The sequence below is a fragment of the Diceros bicornis genome, chromosome 6 (assembly GCF_020826845.1).
Source record: "Diceros bicornis minor isolate mBicDic1 chromosome 6, mDicBic1.mat.cur, whole genome shotgun sequence".
Classification (NCBI taxonomy): domain Eukaryota; kingdom Metazoa; phylum Chordata; class Mammalia; order Perissodactyla; family Rhinocerotidae; genus Diceros; species Diceros bicornis.
Genome location: NC_080745.1, coordinates 23,881,088 through 23,899,017, shown reverse-complemented (window position 1 = coordinate 23,899,017; position 17,930 = coordinate 23,881,088). Strand labels below are relative to the sequence as shown.

The 17,930-nt window shown below is 42.6% G+C and overlaps 1 protein-coding gene across 6 annotated transcripts in view; it reads right to left on the bottom strand.

The window, feature by feature from the left end:
* SIPA1L2 (signal induced proliferation associated 1 like 2) overlaps positions 1–17,930 on the bottom strand; it is a 217,715-nt gene that overhangs the window by 23,846 nt on the left and 175,939 nt on the right. For 5 of the 6 annotated variants that reach the window (XM_058543017.1, XM_058543016.1, XM_058543015.1 and 2 more), the window contains 5 exons: positions 17,016–17,116; positions 16,521–16,624; positions 14,361–14,749; positions 6,914–7,138; positions 2,195–2,348 (listed from right to left, as the gene is read on the bottom strand). In XM_058543017.1, coding sequence (XP_058399000.1) covers positions 2,195–2,348; positions 6,914–7,138; positions 14,361–14,749; positions 16,521–16,624; positions 17,016–17,116 — 973 coding nt within the window. Of the gene's footprint in view, positions 1–2,194; positions 2,349–6,913; positions 7,139–10,995; positions 11,351–14,360; positions 14,750–16,520; positions 16,625–17,015; positions 17,117–17,930 lie in introns of those variants that run through there. The other variant, XM_058543020.1, reaches the window with a different exon arrangement.

Genomic DNA, 17,930 nt, shown 5'->3' with positions numbered 1-17,930 from the left:
GGTGGGTTCACATACCACCGTGAGAGCTTCTCTGAGCATCCGCTAGGCAGGCATAAAGTGTTAGCTCAGGAATGCTAAGCCAGGTACGTGGGTCATCCGGGCAAATGCACCAGGGCTTTGGTGTGGTGACTGGATTTGAGTGTTTTCCTCCTTTGACATTCTGTGAAATATTATCACAAATTAGACATGCACATCTTTATTAATTCTGAAATGTTAAATGGAACCTCCATAACCTCATAGCAGTAGCGGCTCCTGGAAATATATAAGGTTGCCATTTCAAGTAACAGTTATTCAAAACCACACATAGTGCTGGCTTGATTTTAATCTGAAATGACTACAGTTTAATATTAGGTAGTTTCTGTAGCAATCAACTGCATGTGAAATTCAATCCGATCTAAATAATAATAAAGCTAATTTTGAACACTGTAGCTTTCTAGGCCATACAAATACGTTCAAGAAAAATGGTAGGTATCAGGCCAGGAAAATCTTACTGTTCACTTAAAAGTATCACTCACGAAAGTCTATTACAATTGTTGAAAAATGAGTTATAGTAATCCATCATAACCAGATTTAAAGGCAACATTAAAATCATGGTGTGTTAGATGAGAGATAGGGTAAGAAAAATTCTTACTAAAGAAGCAAGTAGTCAAATACTCAAGAAAAATTAAGTCAAATATGAATTTCCAACTACTACTTCTGCATTCTGAACCACATTCCTTTTACATAAACAATAGTAAAAGCCAGAATGTTCACTTCAAACAAATATAGAAATGGCTATTTACATTTGAGAGTGCAGCAAGAAGGCTAAAAATATTTCTATTGTATGTGTTCCTTCCATTCTGTCAAGTCTCTCCAACTGACGAATGGCAACTGGAATGAGTGTGAATTACAAAGTTAAATTTACACTATGAAAAGAAGGTGATTTGTCTTAGCAGAAAAAAACACACGTCAAGGAGAAGTTCATTCCTATTAAAAGAAAAGCTATTTGCACTTTTTGTACAATAGTCTGCACCCAAGCTTATACAGTACCATCTACATGATTTGATACAAGTTAAAAAGAAAAGACTCATTATGACTGAGTTCTTCAGGGATTGCCTCTTCACACACGACCAGCAGGTTCTTCAGAACATGATTACAGGCACGTTAGATTAAAGCAGCTTTGAGGTAGTATCTAATTAGAGTGTTATTCTAAGAACACAATTAGGTTAATTGCAGTATTGTTTTATTATAGGGAAGAGAGAAGCAAAAAGCCTTGCTGTTTACCCTGATCACAGCCAATACGGCAATGCCTGGTTTTTTTTCTTTTCTTTTCATTTGGACAAGAGAGTGTGATGGATTAGAAAGGAGAAGACCTAGATTCCATTCCTGACTCTGCCACCAAATATTTATGTGAACTTCACATTTCACCATTTGGGCCTCGGTTACTTGCAAAGAATGGAGATTGGGCTAAGTTACTTGTAAGTTCCTTTTAATACTTTCCATTACTTAACAAAGTGGTTTAAGAGACTGTAATAATAATGAAACTAAAACTAATAAGAATGATAAGTAATCTAACACTAGCCAGGGACTACTACAGTGTGAAGGAAGGTATGCCACTGAACCTGAAGCTGGCTCACAAGACTGGCACGTGGCCTTCCCTGTGATTTTTATGTGGGAGTTTTATATGGGACGATGTACATGCCATCCTGTTTATAACGCCCGGCAGGCAGTATACTATCTAACTCCAGCCCATTTCTGGAACAGGATTACATCTAAGAAGGACAGCTTGGAGCAAATAGCTACTGTTTCTGATCATCCGTTATGTCCAGGTACCATACGAGGCTCTGCCCATGTTATTTCTTATCTTTGCTATAACTCTATGGTACACATTATTATCTCCTTGTAAAGGACACTGGGCCAAGAGGTCAAGTCACCTGCACAAAGTCATGCAGCTGATCATTGTTGGAGCTGGGATTTGAGGCCAGGCCTGCCTGAGTCTAGCTCTCCCTATCCACGTTGGAAAGCTGCCCTTCCTCACCTTTCCCAGGTTCGCTTTGCTTACTGACAGAATAGACATTGCAAACAGCCAGCCACACAGAGTTGCTGGTAGGGTCACAAGACAGAATGCACGCAGGAGTGCTCTGGAAACCTGTAGTCTCTTTAGACTTTTCTTGAGTGTTTCTGGTAACTTCAAAGCCCCACAGAAGTCACTCACCCTTCTTCTCCCCTCCTCCACCAAGGGGCTGTCAGGGAGCATCAATTTCAGAAAGTCTTCTTTTGACAGAACATGTTGAGTTTCTGAAGCGGCATCTCCCACCACTGTCTGATGCTGAGCGGCCGTGGCCATGAGATCCATCTCACCATACAGCCTGTTGAAACAAACCAGAAGGAAGCAGACCAGAGGAGTGGTCAGCCTGTTTGTAAAGTGCCTGCAGCCTTAAGAATGAAAATCCAGTAACCTCATACACATAGACACGACTCATAATCATTAAGTCAGTTGGCTTCTGCTACATTCGCTCCAGATCCTCATGTCTCGTTTTACATTTATGAAATAAGCTCAATTGCAGAGTTATATTTCTGAATAATTCAGGAACAAATCAGATCCCCAAAGCCCTGGATGAGAAAAAGTATAGCCAACTTTTAAAATAAGGCTGGGCTTTTCTTTTCCCAATCTCTGTCAGAAAACACAGTTTCAATAATTCATCAGAGATTATCAAATGTCCTTTGAAGGAAGCCTGGTGCTTCTCAGAAACTGGAGAGCCTTTCCCTTGCGGCTGGACGTCCATACCCCACGTCTCACCCAGGCAACACAGGGGCACCCGCGGGGGCATGAAGTTTAAGAGTAATCAATTCAGGCGTGGGCCAAACATGTTTTATTATCAGCAATTTCGCGAAGCTGTTTGGATAAATAAAGCAGCTCTCTCCTTTAATTATCAGTAAATAAAAATGTATTTATGGACAACAGAAGACTGTCTAGCTGAAATACTGTTTTCAGCTCTTTTCCAGGGAGAAAACTGGGGAGTCATTTTTAAAAGGTTTACTCTGAAAATGCAATCTGAGCAACCAAACATTCCTGAAGACATAGTGAATACGACAGTGGCTGTGTTGTCAGCCGAGGTGAAAGGTCTTTGCCACACGACCTGAAATGTAGCATTCTAGGAATCCACCGCCCAGGGCAGCAGGCAACAGAGGATGACCTGTGTGTTACTGCTGTGTGTCACTGAGATGACTCTACTTTGAAAGCAAGGCTATCTTGTCACAGTGTGACAGCTCACTGGGAAATTATCACAGTGAGAAACTCACAGAGACACGCTCAAAATTAACAACGATGTATCTGGAAATCTCTCTGGCTTGCACTTTGCTTCTGAGGTAGGTCAGGTTTCCCTGCACTTCTCAGTTCTTGAAGTACCAGCAACACTGAGGACATGAACCAACAGTGGCTGTGAAGGGAGCTTTTAAAAACATTTAAAACATGACTGAAGACTTGGTTGGCTTGTGGGATGGCGTGATGTGAAAACGGGGGAAGAACCCCAGACCCTGGGGGGCATTCGCACAAAGGCCACAAGGGGAAAACACCCATGGAGGCTTTATGAAGATAGCATCCGAGAAGCGCCCCACTTCTCACCCTGAGGTTTGGAGCTGGGGGTGCTCAGGAGCTCCAGGCCCCCTTTGCTTTGGGAAAGATGTGGGGGGAAAAAGTCCAGGTCCCATCAATAACTGCTTGGATAAAAATCTAATGCCTATAATTACTATTAAAATGTGCTATTCTAGTTTCCCTATGTGTTTGAATAAAAATCACTAGCCTGTCTGCTAAATTAGTAGTTTTATTAAAACTGCCAAATGATGTATCAATAAATATGCCGTGAGGGTCTACTTGTGCCAGTCACTAGGTGTACAGAGGTGAGCAGGACCTGGTGCTCCAGGAGGACCCTGCTCTGGGGTGTGTGCGTTTGCGTACGTCTGCGTGTGCGCGTGCGCAGGGGCAGGGATGAACAAGTGAGTGGGAAGTCACAGTGCTGGGACAGAGGTGCAGAGAAGGGCCCAGCCTGGGAAGGTGCTGGCCTGAGAAACTTGGCTCAGAAACTCAGGAAGGGCATTTAGGCAGAAGGAACCAGATGAATGGAAGCACAGAGGCCTGAGACAGAAGTGCTCAACTCGGGCAATGAAAGGAGAGCTACCAGAAGTGTAGAGGGTGGGGAGATTGGGCTTGCAAGTAGTTACAGGACAAATAAGGGAGGATTACATATGCTGTGCTGAGCCATTACCCTGAAGATACTAGAGTTTAGAAAGATTACAAATAGAGAAGGAAACGAGCTTTGAACACTAGGGGAAAAAAAAACATTCTAGGTATGACATGGACCGTGGTTGGAGGAGCTGGAGTGGAGGTGGAGACCAGGCAGGCTGGCACACAGCAGCCTGGGCTGAGAGGGTGAGGACCCAGGATGGCAGCTGAGGCCACAGACATGGAGGACACTAAAGGGAGGACCAGTGAGACTTGGGGATGGCAATGTGAAAGGCCAGGTAGAGGCTGGGGCAGAACCTATGATTCTGACTTGTTGACCACAGACAGGAAAACACTTAAATAGAGAATACTGAAGGAAGAGTCCATTTCAGGAGGACAAATTAGGAAATGCGCAGCTAAACACCGGCATTAGTCTCTTATAATCGATGCCAATGTAATATATGATATATGAAATAATATGTGAACTGCTTTTGGAGTACTGTAATTAGTAATTTCTACACTTTTCCTCCTACCTCCAACTGGGTACTCCTGAAAACGGGGCCTGGGACCTAATTAGCTCTGTATCTCTAATGCTTAGTTCAGTTTTTCCCATGGGTTAACAGCACAGTGCTTCCCACTCCTGAGGATGTGTCTAGAGCCCCACTGTATCTGGAACAGTGAGCTGAAGGGCTTCCCGGAGGGTGTGAACCACTGAGGAGAGAAGCAGACCAAAGCTGCAGGACGCTCCAAGCACCCACTCCACTTACGAGATAAGTGAGTGAGCAGCTCGCTAGCTGCATTTTAAAACATAAGGTTATATTATTAACAAAAATAATCAATGAGGTTCTGCAATACAATTTTAAAGAAATAACTGACAGTTTCTGAGTTATGTGAAACTTCTGGAGGGCACAATTGATTTTATATTTTGTGTACAACAAGACGCGCATTCTCTAATTCTCAGTGGTACAAACACACTGTACTTGGCTATGTACTTTTCTATGCATATCTTTCAGTGATTTGGTAAAACACTGTTCTGATGAAATTTCAAAGCTATTAGTGCAGCCTGGTACGACTGTTGTATGTATATATTCATCACTTCAACATTAAACAGAGTGTCTTGTTTTAGACGCACTTTACTTAGCTGGGCCAGGCCTGGGGTGCCTGCTACACCTGACAGGATGAGCACGACACACCGCAGAGACCTGTGCGAGGCCTGGGTTTGAATCCCAGCACTGACAAATAACTGCTCTCCTACCCAAAGGTGCAAACCCCTTCTCATAGCATTCCTCATGTTGCCTCTCTTTTACTGAAAGTTGGTGTCATCAAACCAATGTGTTCAAACGCATGAACTCTGGAGGGCTCCCGAGTGAAAAATGTCCAAATGGGCTCGTTTCCCCTTCTCCTGACTCTTCAAGAGAGTCCTCTGGCAAAACACAGTGCTTACACTGATATGCAAAATGCTTCTACAGATATCCCATAGAACTTAAACGGCTTCAGATGATTTCTGTGAAGCCTCAGAAGACTCTATTAGACAGAAATACTGACATTATCATTAGAACATTTACGATAAAAAGTGTAGTTATAACTATAAAATTCCTTTCTAAATAATTCTTTTACAATTATTGCATTTGCAATTATTGACATGATGGGTTTTGTTTTCTTGGTGAGGAAGATCGGCCCTGAGCTAATGTCTGTTGCCAATCTTCCTCTTTTCTGCTGGGGAAGATTAGCCCTGAGCTGACATCTGTGCCCATCTTCCTCTATTTTGTATATGGGATACCACCACAGCATGGCTTGATGAGCAGTGCATAGGTCCGCACCCAAGATTCAAACATGGGAACCCTGGGCCGCCAAAACGGACCATGCAAACTTAACCACTATGCCACACAGCCGGCCCCGGGATCATTTTTTAAGGGAAAAAAGTGATACTAGTTTATGGATCAAACCTAAGATCTAGCAGAACTGTCTGAAAGTCACCGCAGCACCCGAGTACCCCCACACTCGACAATGCTATCAATACATGCAGACACAGCAAAACACAATGACCTTATCATTTAGTGCACGAGAATTTTTTTAAGGCTGTCCTTTAAAAAATACGCAAACCAACAGCTAAACTGCTCTGACCAGCCTTGCTCTGCATTCTTGAAATGTGATTTCTTTACTTGTCTCTTCAAAGAGATATCAGTACAGTTTTCATACATGTTAAAAATTGGGTTATCAGTATTTTTTCTCTTCTTTTTTCAAATAAAAAACATCCCTCCCTACCTGCCTCTGCAAAACCTAACAACTGAAAGGGAAATCAAAACCATGTTAAAAATAGGTAAAATATTTTTTCTTGTATGGTATCAGTTACATAGCAACTTTAAGAAACACACACAGACTCTGTGGGAACTCAATTGTCCTTGAACTTGTGTGTTTACAGACTCTACACTCACACCACCACTAGCACATTATCACGACTTTTCTATTGCAGGCAGCTTTCTGAATATAAGAACAAAGAAGAGAGATTTCTTTTAAGTTTATATGCAAAAATCAAGGAAAGAGACAAATTTTAAAGAGAAATATAAATGCCAAGATTTAAAGAGTTTTACAAAGATGTTTCTGGATTATTCTTTTTTAGAAAATGTATTTCTGCTAGAGGAAAAATATATTTGCTTAGTCAATCCCCAAAATGTATAATGTTGCCTAGAGAAGAACCACCAGCCACCTTACCCCTGACATTCAGTCACTTCAGACTCCTCAGGCGGTGGGCTGCCTTCCGATTTCTTCCAGCCGATGACATATTTGTTCACTGCCCCTTGCCTGTGGTAGGGCTTGGACATGGACCCTGGGACCTGCTGACCGCTGCTGTGAGACACGATGTAGACTTTGGATGTATCCAGAGACCCACTATTTTTGGAACAGTGAGCTGAAGGGCTTCCTGAATGGTGTGAACCACTGAGGAGAGAAATAGACAAAAGCTGTAATACTATCAGATTTCAGCAGTGCTGGCATGTTGCCAAGCCCAGAGCCACAATACTTTACATCCTGTCCTTCTCTGCGAGCAAAATTAGGCAGAGTGAGCACGTTAGAATGCGCCTGGTTAGAACGTCTCATTTTCCATAGGCTAAGGATGCCCACGCGCAAGCTGTACGCCTGTGGTCAGAAGGATGTTACAAACGTGGTCAGGGGAAATCTAATAAAAAAATGGGTAACATACTTAAACCAATGCTCAAAACAGAGGAGACTCACACAGCGGATAAACATAGAGAAGGGGCTCAACCTCAGCTGTCAACAGGGAAATGGCAATGCAAACCACAACAGTATCACAACCCACTCACCAGACTGGCAAAAATGGGAATGCTTGATAATGAATGCCCAGTGTTGGCCAGAACTGGAGCAATAGGCACCCTCCTACTGCTAGTGGCAGTGAAAAGTGTGTAAAACAGTTTGGAAAGCAGTCCAGGCGTTACCTGTAGAGATGTGCACACGCAGAGTGTATGACCCAGCAATTCCACTCCTCAGTGTACACTCTAGATAAACCCCTGCATGTGCGTAATTGGAAACTGGTAACAATGTTGATAGGAGCACTGATTTGAATAGCTCCCCAGTGCTGGCAACCTGAATCATCATTATGATTGGATGATGGAATGGATGGTCAATTAATAAACACGGATGAATACATGGAATACTCCATAAATGAATGAACCGAGGCTGCAGACAGCAACTTGGGTCAATCTCACAAATATAATGTAGAAAAAGAAGCAAGTCACAAAGAATATGTTGAGCATGATTCTCCTTTTTAATAAAGTTCATAAACAGGCAAAACTGAACAATACGTTGTTCAGGAACACATACATCAGTAGCAAAACTATAAAGAGAAGCGAGGGATGGTTATCATGAAAGCCAGGTTAGTGGCCACCCCAGGGGGAAGAGAAGGGATGGTGATCGGGTAGGACGTGGGGGTCTTCCAACACAACAACGACAGTTCCTTAATCTGGTGTCATAATACGGATGTTCTGTATTACCACGTGATATGACAGCAACAAAATAATATTTAAAACACAGAATCCCTAAAAACAACAAATTTTTTTTAAATGTCAGCAGTTAAGCTAAGGCCAGAAGGACTCCCCTATTGACTGTATGATCACCTCTAGAAACACAAAGCCTAAAGATCTTTTTTAATTCAGAAAGATCAACAATATAATATTTTATGAAAAATGAGTAAAACAGAGATCAGGGATTACTTCACAAATATGAAAAAGCAGAAGTCCTTGCTATTGAGAGAGTTTACGACAGGGTTCTTCAGATGGCCAGCTCCCTGGTATGATGAAATAAAATCTTGTTCTGAAACCTCTGATTAGCACACACATTTGCTGAAAAAACTATGTATAAAGCAAGTATATAATGGAGGAAGTAAAAAAAAAGTCTAAAACTAAGAATGATATTAAAATAGACTTTTTATAGAGGTTCAAAAGAAAATAAGGAAACCAACCAATTTTGTGGTCTTCTACATGTTGGAGACACTGCGGTTAAAAAAACAAACGAAATAAATCCATCTACTCCCTCATCTACTCCCATGAAGTGACTTAGTTGCTGGTGGTAGGTCTGCGCTCCTGAGCGTGACTCAAGGCTCCCTCCATTTGGGCTCTAAGCTGTGAGCTCTGCGGGAAGATGTTTTACTGACTTCCCCACGTCCAAAGCAACCCAGAAAATAAGCCAGGAATGAAGAGGCATTGAGAGAGGGAGCTAATGAACTCTTTCCGTGTACTGGGGTGCGCACCAGTTAGTAAACTCTTCACCAGAAAACTCCATCTCTGGGCAATGGGCTCTGAAGGCCTGTATATGTTCCCGTAAGCTTCAGAGCTACAGAAAAGGCATAAAAATAGTAGAATAACATGCATATACTCTTCATCTAGATTCACTAATTGTTACTATCTTGCTACTTTGGCATTATTCCTCTATATATATTCCTCTCTGAACCATTTGAGAATTAGTTGCAAACTTTATGACATCATAGTCCCATATTTCAGTATACATTTCCTAAGAATAAGGACATTCTCCCACAGAGTAACAACATAATTACCACAATCAGGAAATCAGGCATTAATGCAATACTATTATCTAATATACAGTCAATATTCTAATTTCTCAATTGTCCCAATTATGCTTACGGCTTTAGTTTCCCCATTCAAGGATTATGCACTGCCTTTAGCTACCATGGGCATCATGCATTTTAAAGCCTTTGATTATCTCTGCGATGTTTTATAGTTAAAGTCTAGGGTACCCAAAGTCTGCTGTAATTAATATGCTGCATAAGCTACTCACGTTTCCCCCCTGAAACTACCGAATTGAACGCTTTTTGAGAACGTGTCGTGAATAACGTAGCATGGTCACAAACTCTTATGTGTTTTTCCATTGTTTTATAAAAGATATTTTTCTAACTTCAGACTTGCTTAAAGTTGTCTTTTATGCAATAGTACAATATTTTAAAGTTAAACTCTAAAAACAAATTTACTGAATCCATTTGATGAGCAATATGGCAAAAATCTGTGTTTAGCAACAGCAACATCATTATAAAAGTTTTCTGCGAAGCTGGTAAACATTCTAGAATGTTGGCAATAAGCTTTTCATGTATCCTTTCCTTCTAAGGTTCTTATTTTAGAGTTTCACTGCCAAGTTCCAGCCATTTGTACTAGGAGAAGGGTATGATGACATGAATAATGACAAACAACAGATAATCACATGAGCCATTTACAGGAGAATCCAGAACGTGGATTGTATTTTTTTCAGTTGATTTATTTCACTTTGCAAAATCTTGCCGAGGCTAATACGAATACTGCTTTGTATTCTGAGCTCTTATCTAAGCGCCCCGCCCTTGCAGGGAGGAAAAATAGGCGTGCTGAATTAAAGAGCTGAGCAGCAGGAGAAAGAAGGCTAGATATATGCTTGTCTCGCTTAATGGATGATTCCTGCTCACACCCCGCCACCCTTCCCCATTTTTTCCTCGCACCCTTGTAGCCTGTCTTAAAGAGGTTTAAGTCCTCCTTTCCCCCTCCTCAATACAATCCTGGAATCACACCATATACACAATTCCATACTTGCTTTGGGAAGGAAGGCTGTTGGGAAGGACGCGCGTGTGTGTTGGGGCTGGAGGGGGCGGCGGTGGTGTTGGTGGTGGAAAACCAGAATTAGTCTCTGAAGAGTATGCCGTATACCGATCTGGGCTCCCGCACCTGGGAACTGGGGACAGTTGACCCCACGGGCCCCCTGCTTCTCTAGGCTGCCCAGGCACTAATTTATTAACTCAATCAACAGGCATTTATCAAGCATTCTTCTTAAAGTTCTCTCCTTCATTCAACAAACGTTCGAATGCCTACTACATGCAGGGAACTGGACTAAGTGCTATGGATACAAAGTGAATGAGAGGCCAGTCCCTTCAGCCTGGAAACACGGACACTCTGTGAAGGGAAGACAGCAATAAGCCACACTCTCGAGGGGGCAGATCACAGCACAGAGGATTTCAGCTGGGGGTGAGTGCTAAGAAGAAACGAAGACCCGGGGGGCCGGCCCAGTGGTGCAAGCGGTTAAGTGCACGCGCTCTGCTACAGCGGCCGGGGGTTCGCTGGTTTGGATCCCGGGCACGCACCAATGCACCGCTTGTCAAGCCATGCTGTAGCGGTGTCCCATATAAAGTGGAGGAAGGTGGGCACGGATGTTAGCCCAGGGCCAGTCTTCCTCAGCAAAAAGAGGAGGATTGGCAGATGTTAGCACAGGGCTGATCTTCCTCACAAAAAAAAAAAAACAAAAAAAACCCCGAAAACCCAGGACGAGGACACAGAGTGCGTGGGGGTGGGTGTGACTTCAACCAGGGTGGTCAGCACTGATGTCAGCCCCTAAAGGAGTTTATTTTGCTCTTTTGATCCTTGGGCTACATGCTAAAACCAGTCACTCCTCGACCTTTGGGCAGTGGGCCTCAGCTACGAGTTGACCACACGCGGGTTTAAACTGAATCAGAAGGGGCTAGTCCAGGGCTGATGATCCATCATCATAGACACACTGCCCCAGTCTGGGCCCTGGCATTTCAGTGTCCGCAGAATGTCAGCACGACTTCAAAGGCTGGTCCCTTGTCTAATGAGCATGGTTCCTTCTACCTCAACACACAGATACCTTAAATATAAAATATTAACATATTTAATACTTAAAAATATTTAAATATCTAAAAATTTAAAACATTTTAAATCTTATTTTCTTTAGCCCTCCTGCACAGGTCAGGGAACAGACAGGAGGAAGTATTCAAAAGATCCAATTTAATGACTGAATTTCATACTGAGCAACGGAAGCTGAAATGTCACTTCAAAGTCACCATCAACTAAAAATCTCAAGAAACAGCCAGCCAGGTGGTAAAGGATTCCACTCACTCAACATCTATCATTTCGACAACAGCTGTGCACATTCAATTTAAAGTGGTGGAAAAAAGTAAAATCAATCAGAAATTCAATCTAGCACTTTTATATACTTTCTAATAGTCTAAACCATTAAATTAATGAATGGTTAAGGTATTCAAGAAAATCTACTTCAAAACCCTATAAATATCCCACCTCTATTTATAAATGGGTGTGCTCTGAAGGCAGTTCCCACAGAAACTTTCCTTTATACTAATACAAAACTCTGTTTGTGATGCCAATTACATTTGTCCAACAAGGTATCATGAAATCAGCTGTTTTACAAATCTTCTAAATTGTGGAAAGACATTAGAAGGCTATAAAACCCAAGATGGTTTTTATAGTATGGCCAATTTTCAACCATCCCTGAAATTAAGATAGGAATAGTTCAGGTGACCAAAGTCACTGATAATACTTAAATATTACAGGCATACCCCGGAGATATTGCAGGCTTTGGTTCCAGACCACTGTAGTCAAGTAAATACTGCAATAAAGTGAGTCACACAAATTTTTGGTTTCCAGGTGCATATAAAAGTTATGTTTACACTATACTATAGTCTATTAAGTGTCCAATAGCATTATGTCTAAAACAACAATGTACATACCTTAACTAAAAAATACTTTATTACTAAAAAATGCTAACCACCATCTAAGGCTTCAGGGAGTTGTAATCTTTTTGCTGGTGGAGGAGGTCTTATAAAAAAATGCAAAATCTGCAAAGTGCAATAAAGTGAGGTGCAATAAAACGAGGTATGCCTGTATTTTAGTTATTAATTAAACATATTTTAAGTCAAATTATTAAAGAGAATTGGTAAAAAGTAGTAGGAATGTCTATTTTGAAAATAATCTCCATATCCTAGGTTCCCTCTGTCCCAATGGAAGAAGAGTACGTTGTGGACACTTAGGATTCCCCAGTCTGGCATCCGCTCTCCCTTCTCCTGGTAAAACAATACCTTGATTTTCCTCTGGGGAAGCTGCTTAGTGGGACAGACTCCCAGGCCCCGGCAAAGGGTCTTGCCTGCCTTAGGCGATGGTACCCCCTGACCACAGTGAGATTAAAGCCAAGGAGATGTGATGAGGTATTTTTTGGGGGAGGGGAGGAGCTTCTGCAGAAACTAGAGAAGAACCACACTTTCTTCCTGTGGACAGATGAGCATGAGCATGGCAGGCATGCAGGTGACACAGCCATTTTCAACCAAGAGGGGACCCGGTCTTGGGTGATATCATTTGAGCTGCTGGGTCAAGCAGAATCTTAATAGTTCTAGAGTTTTCGGTTACATGAGCCAAAATACCACCTTTGCTGTATGAACCAATTAGTGTGGAGTTTTCTTTAACTTGTAACATAAATGCCCCTGAATGACATAAACGATAAGTAAGACACTGAAGATGTTAGCAGTAGGAAAAGAAAAAGAGAAAAGCAGGGGTGAGTATGTGTGCACACACACACGATTTTACATAAGTAATTTTCCATGACTTAGAAGTTTAAAACTTTTCTCTAACAAGTATAAACATATCAAATCATGTCAATAGTGAAAGTAATGATGCCATTGATAACATTTTTGCCTCAATCAAGAGGAGAGAGCTGAAATGACCTGCATGTCTGCTTTGATGGGATAGCTGCTCTTGTTTCTGGTCACTGATTTAATATTGGTTTGTCCATCATAGCTACAAGCTGAGACTCTGTGAAGGCCCCATGTCTGAGTGGTGGCTGTGTGAGGAAGGGGAGCAGGTCTGAGGCGGGGAAGGGCCCTGGATTTTATGAAAGGGGAGAGCTGAGGAGCACAGAAGGCCCATCACTGTGAACTCTTTGGGCCTGCCTTACGCACCATCATCTGGAGAAATGCTCCCACCACAGCCCTAGGTATCAGGGAGGATATTCCCATTATCAGTTCATCTGACTCTGTCCTCAGTATTTAGAAGAGTTCTAGGGAAAAGTCAGACAGTAACTCAGAGCTGAATTAGGAAGGCCTTGGAGATGAAGGAAAATGATAGTGGTAGTTGGTGTGCAGTAGTTTAATTCTGTGCACAGACAAACCTGAATAAAAATATTTCTTTGCCTAGTCTTTGAAGGCAGGAATCACAAATCATGAGTTTTAAAACCATTGTACAGACATATGTCAAATAGGAGTTTAAAACTACTCATAACTATATATTAAACAGCTATACTTAGAATACCATTTCTTTAAATTTAGCTAGTCTTATTAAAAAAAGTTGAACTGCCAATCTGAACACACTTTCATTGTTTTACAGAAGACCTCAGGTGTCTCCCTCTTGTAAGGCAGCCTGGGGAACAAGAACCAACATGAGTCTTCATCTTAGGGAGCTACGCATAGACAATGCAGAAACCGTCCCTAATTACTGCTCACTATGACCTGAGGACTGCCTCGCTTGCCACTGCTTCTCCTAAAAATTTGGGAACAGGCTGAATTGAAAGAGAGAGATAGGTGGCCTGACTAGAGCAATTAATATCTCTACGTAGTTTTCTCTCAGAATTAAAGAGAAAGGAAAGGAAAATAAAATCACAAACAAGCGACCTATGAATGTGCAAATTTCACAATTAGACTTTGGAAACAAGCATTTCATCTAAGTCAGACAGTTTGGCAAACAGGTGACCACCTATTTCACGAGCATACTGTTTTATTTCAGGCCCCTACTCCAACCCCAGCAGGCAACAGTGCCCAGTGTGCCCAGGTGGCATAAACAGTTCCGGGTCAGCTGTGCAGGGAGGCACTTACCTGGAATGAGAAGAGATTTCGCTGAGGTCGCCCATGCTGCCGTCGGCAGCACTGCTGGCAGAGATGGCGGGCGCATAGCTGTGTACCGTGTACATCTTCGGCTGCTCGTCATCAGGCCCCGAGATGTCGGCAGAGTCAGCCCACTGTTCTGCCCGACTGTGGATCATAGATCTACTGCCTGCCAGGTGCACGGGGCCGAGGACTGCGGTGGGCATGCACGGGGCCGTGTCGATGCCACTGTCAGTGGAGGCCCCTTTGATGTAGGTCAGCCCCAGCAATTCTGGGTCCATCAGGTCCCCAGACCCAAAGTGCTTGTCGTCACTGTTGCTGGAGGTGTTACTGGAGAGCGTATTGCTGCTGGAGTGGCTGGAGCAACTTTTATCTCCAATCTTGGGAAGAAAGAGAAACAGAAAGGCTTCAAAGGAATCCCATACTTTGCTTCTCTATGAAGACGATTATTTTCACCCAAACTCACAAAGCTACAAACTAGATGATCTCACCTGAACCCTTTTTACTCATTCTTCCATGTGAGGCAGTGACAGAATTCACTTTTAAAAAAAAATCCTGGTTTTATGCAAAAGTTCCTGATTCATAATTCCTACCACAATTCATGGGAATCTTTTCAAGTCTTTGTTCAATTATTTGTGCATGAAGCACTAAAGTATTGCCACAGTGTCACCAACCAGAAAATAATCAACAAAGGTTATATAAACTGGGAAAGCACATGGAAAATTAATAAAAGGAGGAAAGCAGCCTTTTATCAAGAAACTTCTTCTATGATAAATTACAGTGCCAGTTCTGGGTTTGGGGCAAAGGACCCAGGTTTGAATCACCGTGGTAGGACTTTGGCCAGTCACTTAGCCCCTCTCTGTGCTTATAATACTGAGCTCGGATGATTGATGTGCGGACCCAACGAGATAATATATGCAGAAGCACTCTGTAGCCGCAGCGCACAAGGTAAGTCTGAGTGATTTCTCCGGGACAGCCCAAGTCAGAGTATGCCCAGGTGCTAACAAAATGGGGCTCTCTTTGGAGTCAACAGGAGTGCTTTGGGGTCCCTGGAGGACAAAGAGTAAAGAGAACAGAATAAATGTCCCCATCTGACTGTTGTGCTCATACAGACACAGCCCCTCTTCACATCCTGAAAACTAACAAGACCTGAAGCAGCAGCAAAAGGCTGTGGAACTGTAAGAACAAGTCATGGCTTCATCTACTGTAAAGTGGTTTGGCCATGTCTTCTTTCATTCCATTCTATCAGATCCTTAAGCAAATCCCCTTGACCTTTTTAGCACACACTGATGTTCTCAAGTCTACTCCCACCCCCTGCATCCCTTTGCTTAAACCATTGTTAGAGATTTATAAAGGTGGCATTAAGTGGATACTGTATGGCTGACTCTAGACAAGGTCCAGACACAGCTAAGAGAAGGAACGTCACATGTAGCTCACCAATGACACAGGAAGGAAAAGGAAAAACAAGTCAAGAACTTATAAAATTTCTTTATCTGTAAATTTTCAAAAATAAGCTAATTTAAAATGTTGGCTTTACTTGGCAATGACCAGAAATTCATGTTTTCACGTTTAACTGAATGTTTTGTTTCATTGAGCTACAGTCGCCTGTAAGGCTCACCTCTAGGGTTTTTGCAAAGAGTGAACAAAATGACACGTGCAAATGACCAAGAACACCATGCCAAGGGGGCGTTCATGGAACGGCACACACACGTTAGCTTCTGCTGCTCTGACGATGAGTCATGGGTAACTGCGCACAGGAGTGGCCAGTGATGGGCAGAGCGTCTCTGACCACACACACCACTTCACAGTTTCCGTTTCTGTATTATGTCCATAAGTGGATAAATGGTTAACATTAAAAATAGGAACATGATTTAGTAACTATTACATTGGATATCAAGGATCAGAAGGCTGAGGATATAATCTTGGCTTTGCCAGTAATTTACTGTGTGACGTTTCTTTGAGGTTCTTTATAAATCAAGCAGGAAAAAAACCTTAACTTTTTATTTATTTATTTTTTTACCAAACCTCTAACAGACCTGTGAGGTATATGAGGTGCCATTGAGAATCCCTGGCAATAATACTAATAAGCGACATGTGCTGACATGCCTCAGAAGGGCTAAATGAGCGATCGGTTTATGAACAAGGACTTACATGAGAAAGCTTATTGGGGGAATCTTTGCAGCTTCCATCTTTCTGCAGGGCTCTTTCTTTATAGGAACTCAGGACTTTGGAAGGCGGGCCATGCCATTTGGTTTCTGTCACATAAAGAGGGAAGAATTGAATATCTAACTTCTAGTGTTAACAAAAAAGCAAAGAAACACAGGAGCCAACAAATGGTTTGGTAAAAATGAACAGGATTGTGGTTCTAGGACTTTCTGGTCTTACCAATGGATACGCCGTAAGAGCAGGCAGAACAACCACCATAAAGTTAATGCTCCATGTCCACAGGCATCACAACCACAACCAACCATGACCATGTCCCCTATGTCATTGGGAGACCCAGGCCACCACCTCAGCGTGTTGCACGGTAGTGCTCACCAAACATGTGTTGAAGGAACAGCTAATGAACGAACAACTAAACGAGTGATGGGAGAGGACGAGGAGTAGGAGAGAAGGAGTGGGAAGGAAGGTGGAGTTTCTTATTACCCGGGTGCCTGCTTCCTTCCATGGTGTCCTCCCGCTCCCTGGCTCCTTCACACTCCAAAGGGCCTGAGCCCTGGTGCTCGAGCAGCAGGGGAGATTGGCACCTGCAAAGAACACAGAGCTGAGCCCCGGCCTGCTCGCCACGCCATGCCACCAGCATGTCCCCCGTATGTGCTGGCTCCTAATGGGCAATTGAAGGGGTACCCCTAATCAGAAGCTGCTTCTGGCAGATGGAAATGCAGTATCTGTTGGCCAACCCTGCCAGAGAAGCTTCAAGCCTCTGGAACTGGGGGCTCTAGTTTCACCACTGGGTCAACAAAGGCACTTGGATGACGGCCATTTACAGACAAAGAAGGGCCGCCGATGCTAGGAGGTGAAAGACTGTCCAGCGTCAGAAAACTTGTCCCCGGCAAGCTAAGGAGGAGCTCCCTGCTTCTGTTTTTTTGTTTTGTCTTGTGTGCCAGAATACATGGCACTGATACCTCTTTGTATCAAATTTTTTAAGGAAAAGAAAATAAGACTGATTGGTTCTAGACTACATCTAGGTGGACTTTATTTTATGAAAACCCAAAGAATGACAATATAAACTTACAGAAGAAATAAATCACAGAAAACTTATACCAATTACAAAGTGATCCTTACTTACAGAACCCCAGTTACAAGTCCTGGTTTGCAGAAAAAGCCACGAATCGTTTTTCCATTGATACAAAAAACTCCCCCCTACTTTTAAAATGCAACTCAATTAAGAAGTCTCTTTATATACAATTTTTAAGAACTCCATCCATTATCTAAGGTAGGGAATACATGTAACCTAGACTGCAAATATCTACTTCTAAGCCTCAACTAGAAGGAAAGAGGATTCCAGGGAGAGCGTTTCCCTCCGTCCATGTGAGAGCAGTAACAGAAAGCTTCTCTTCT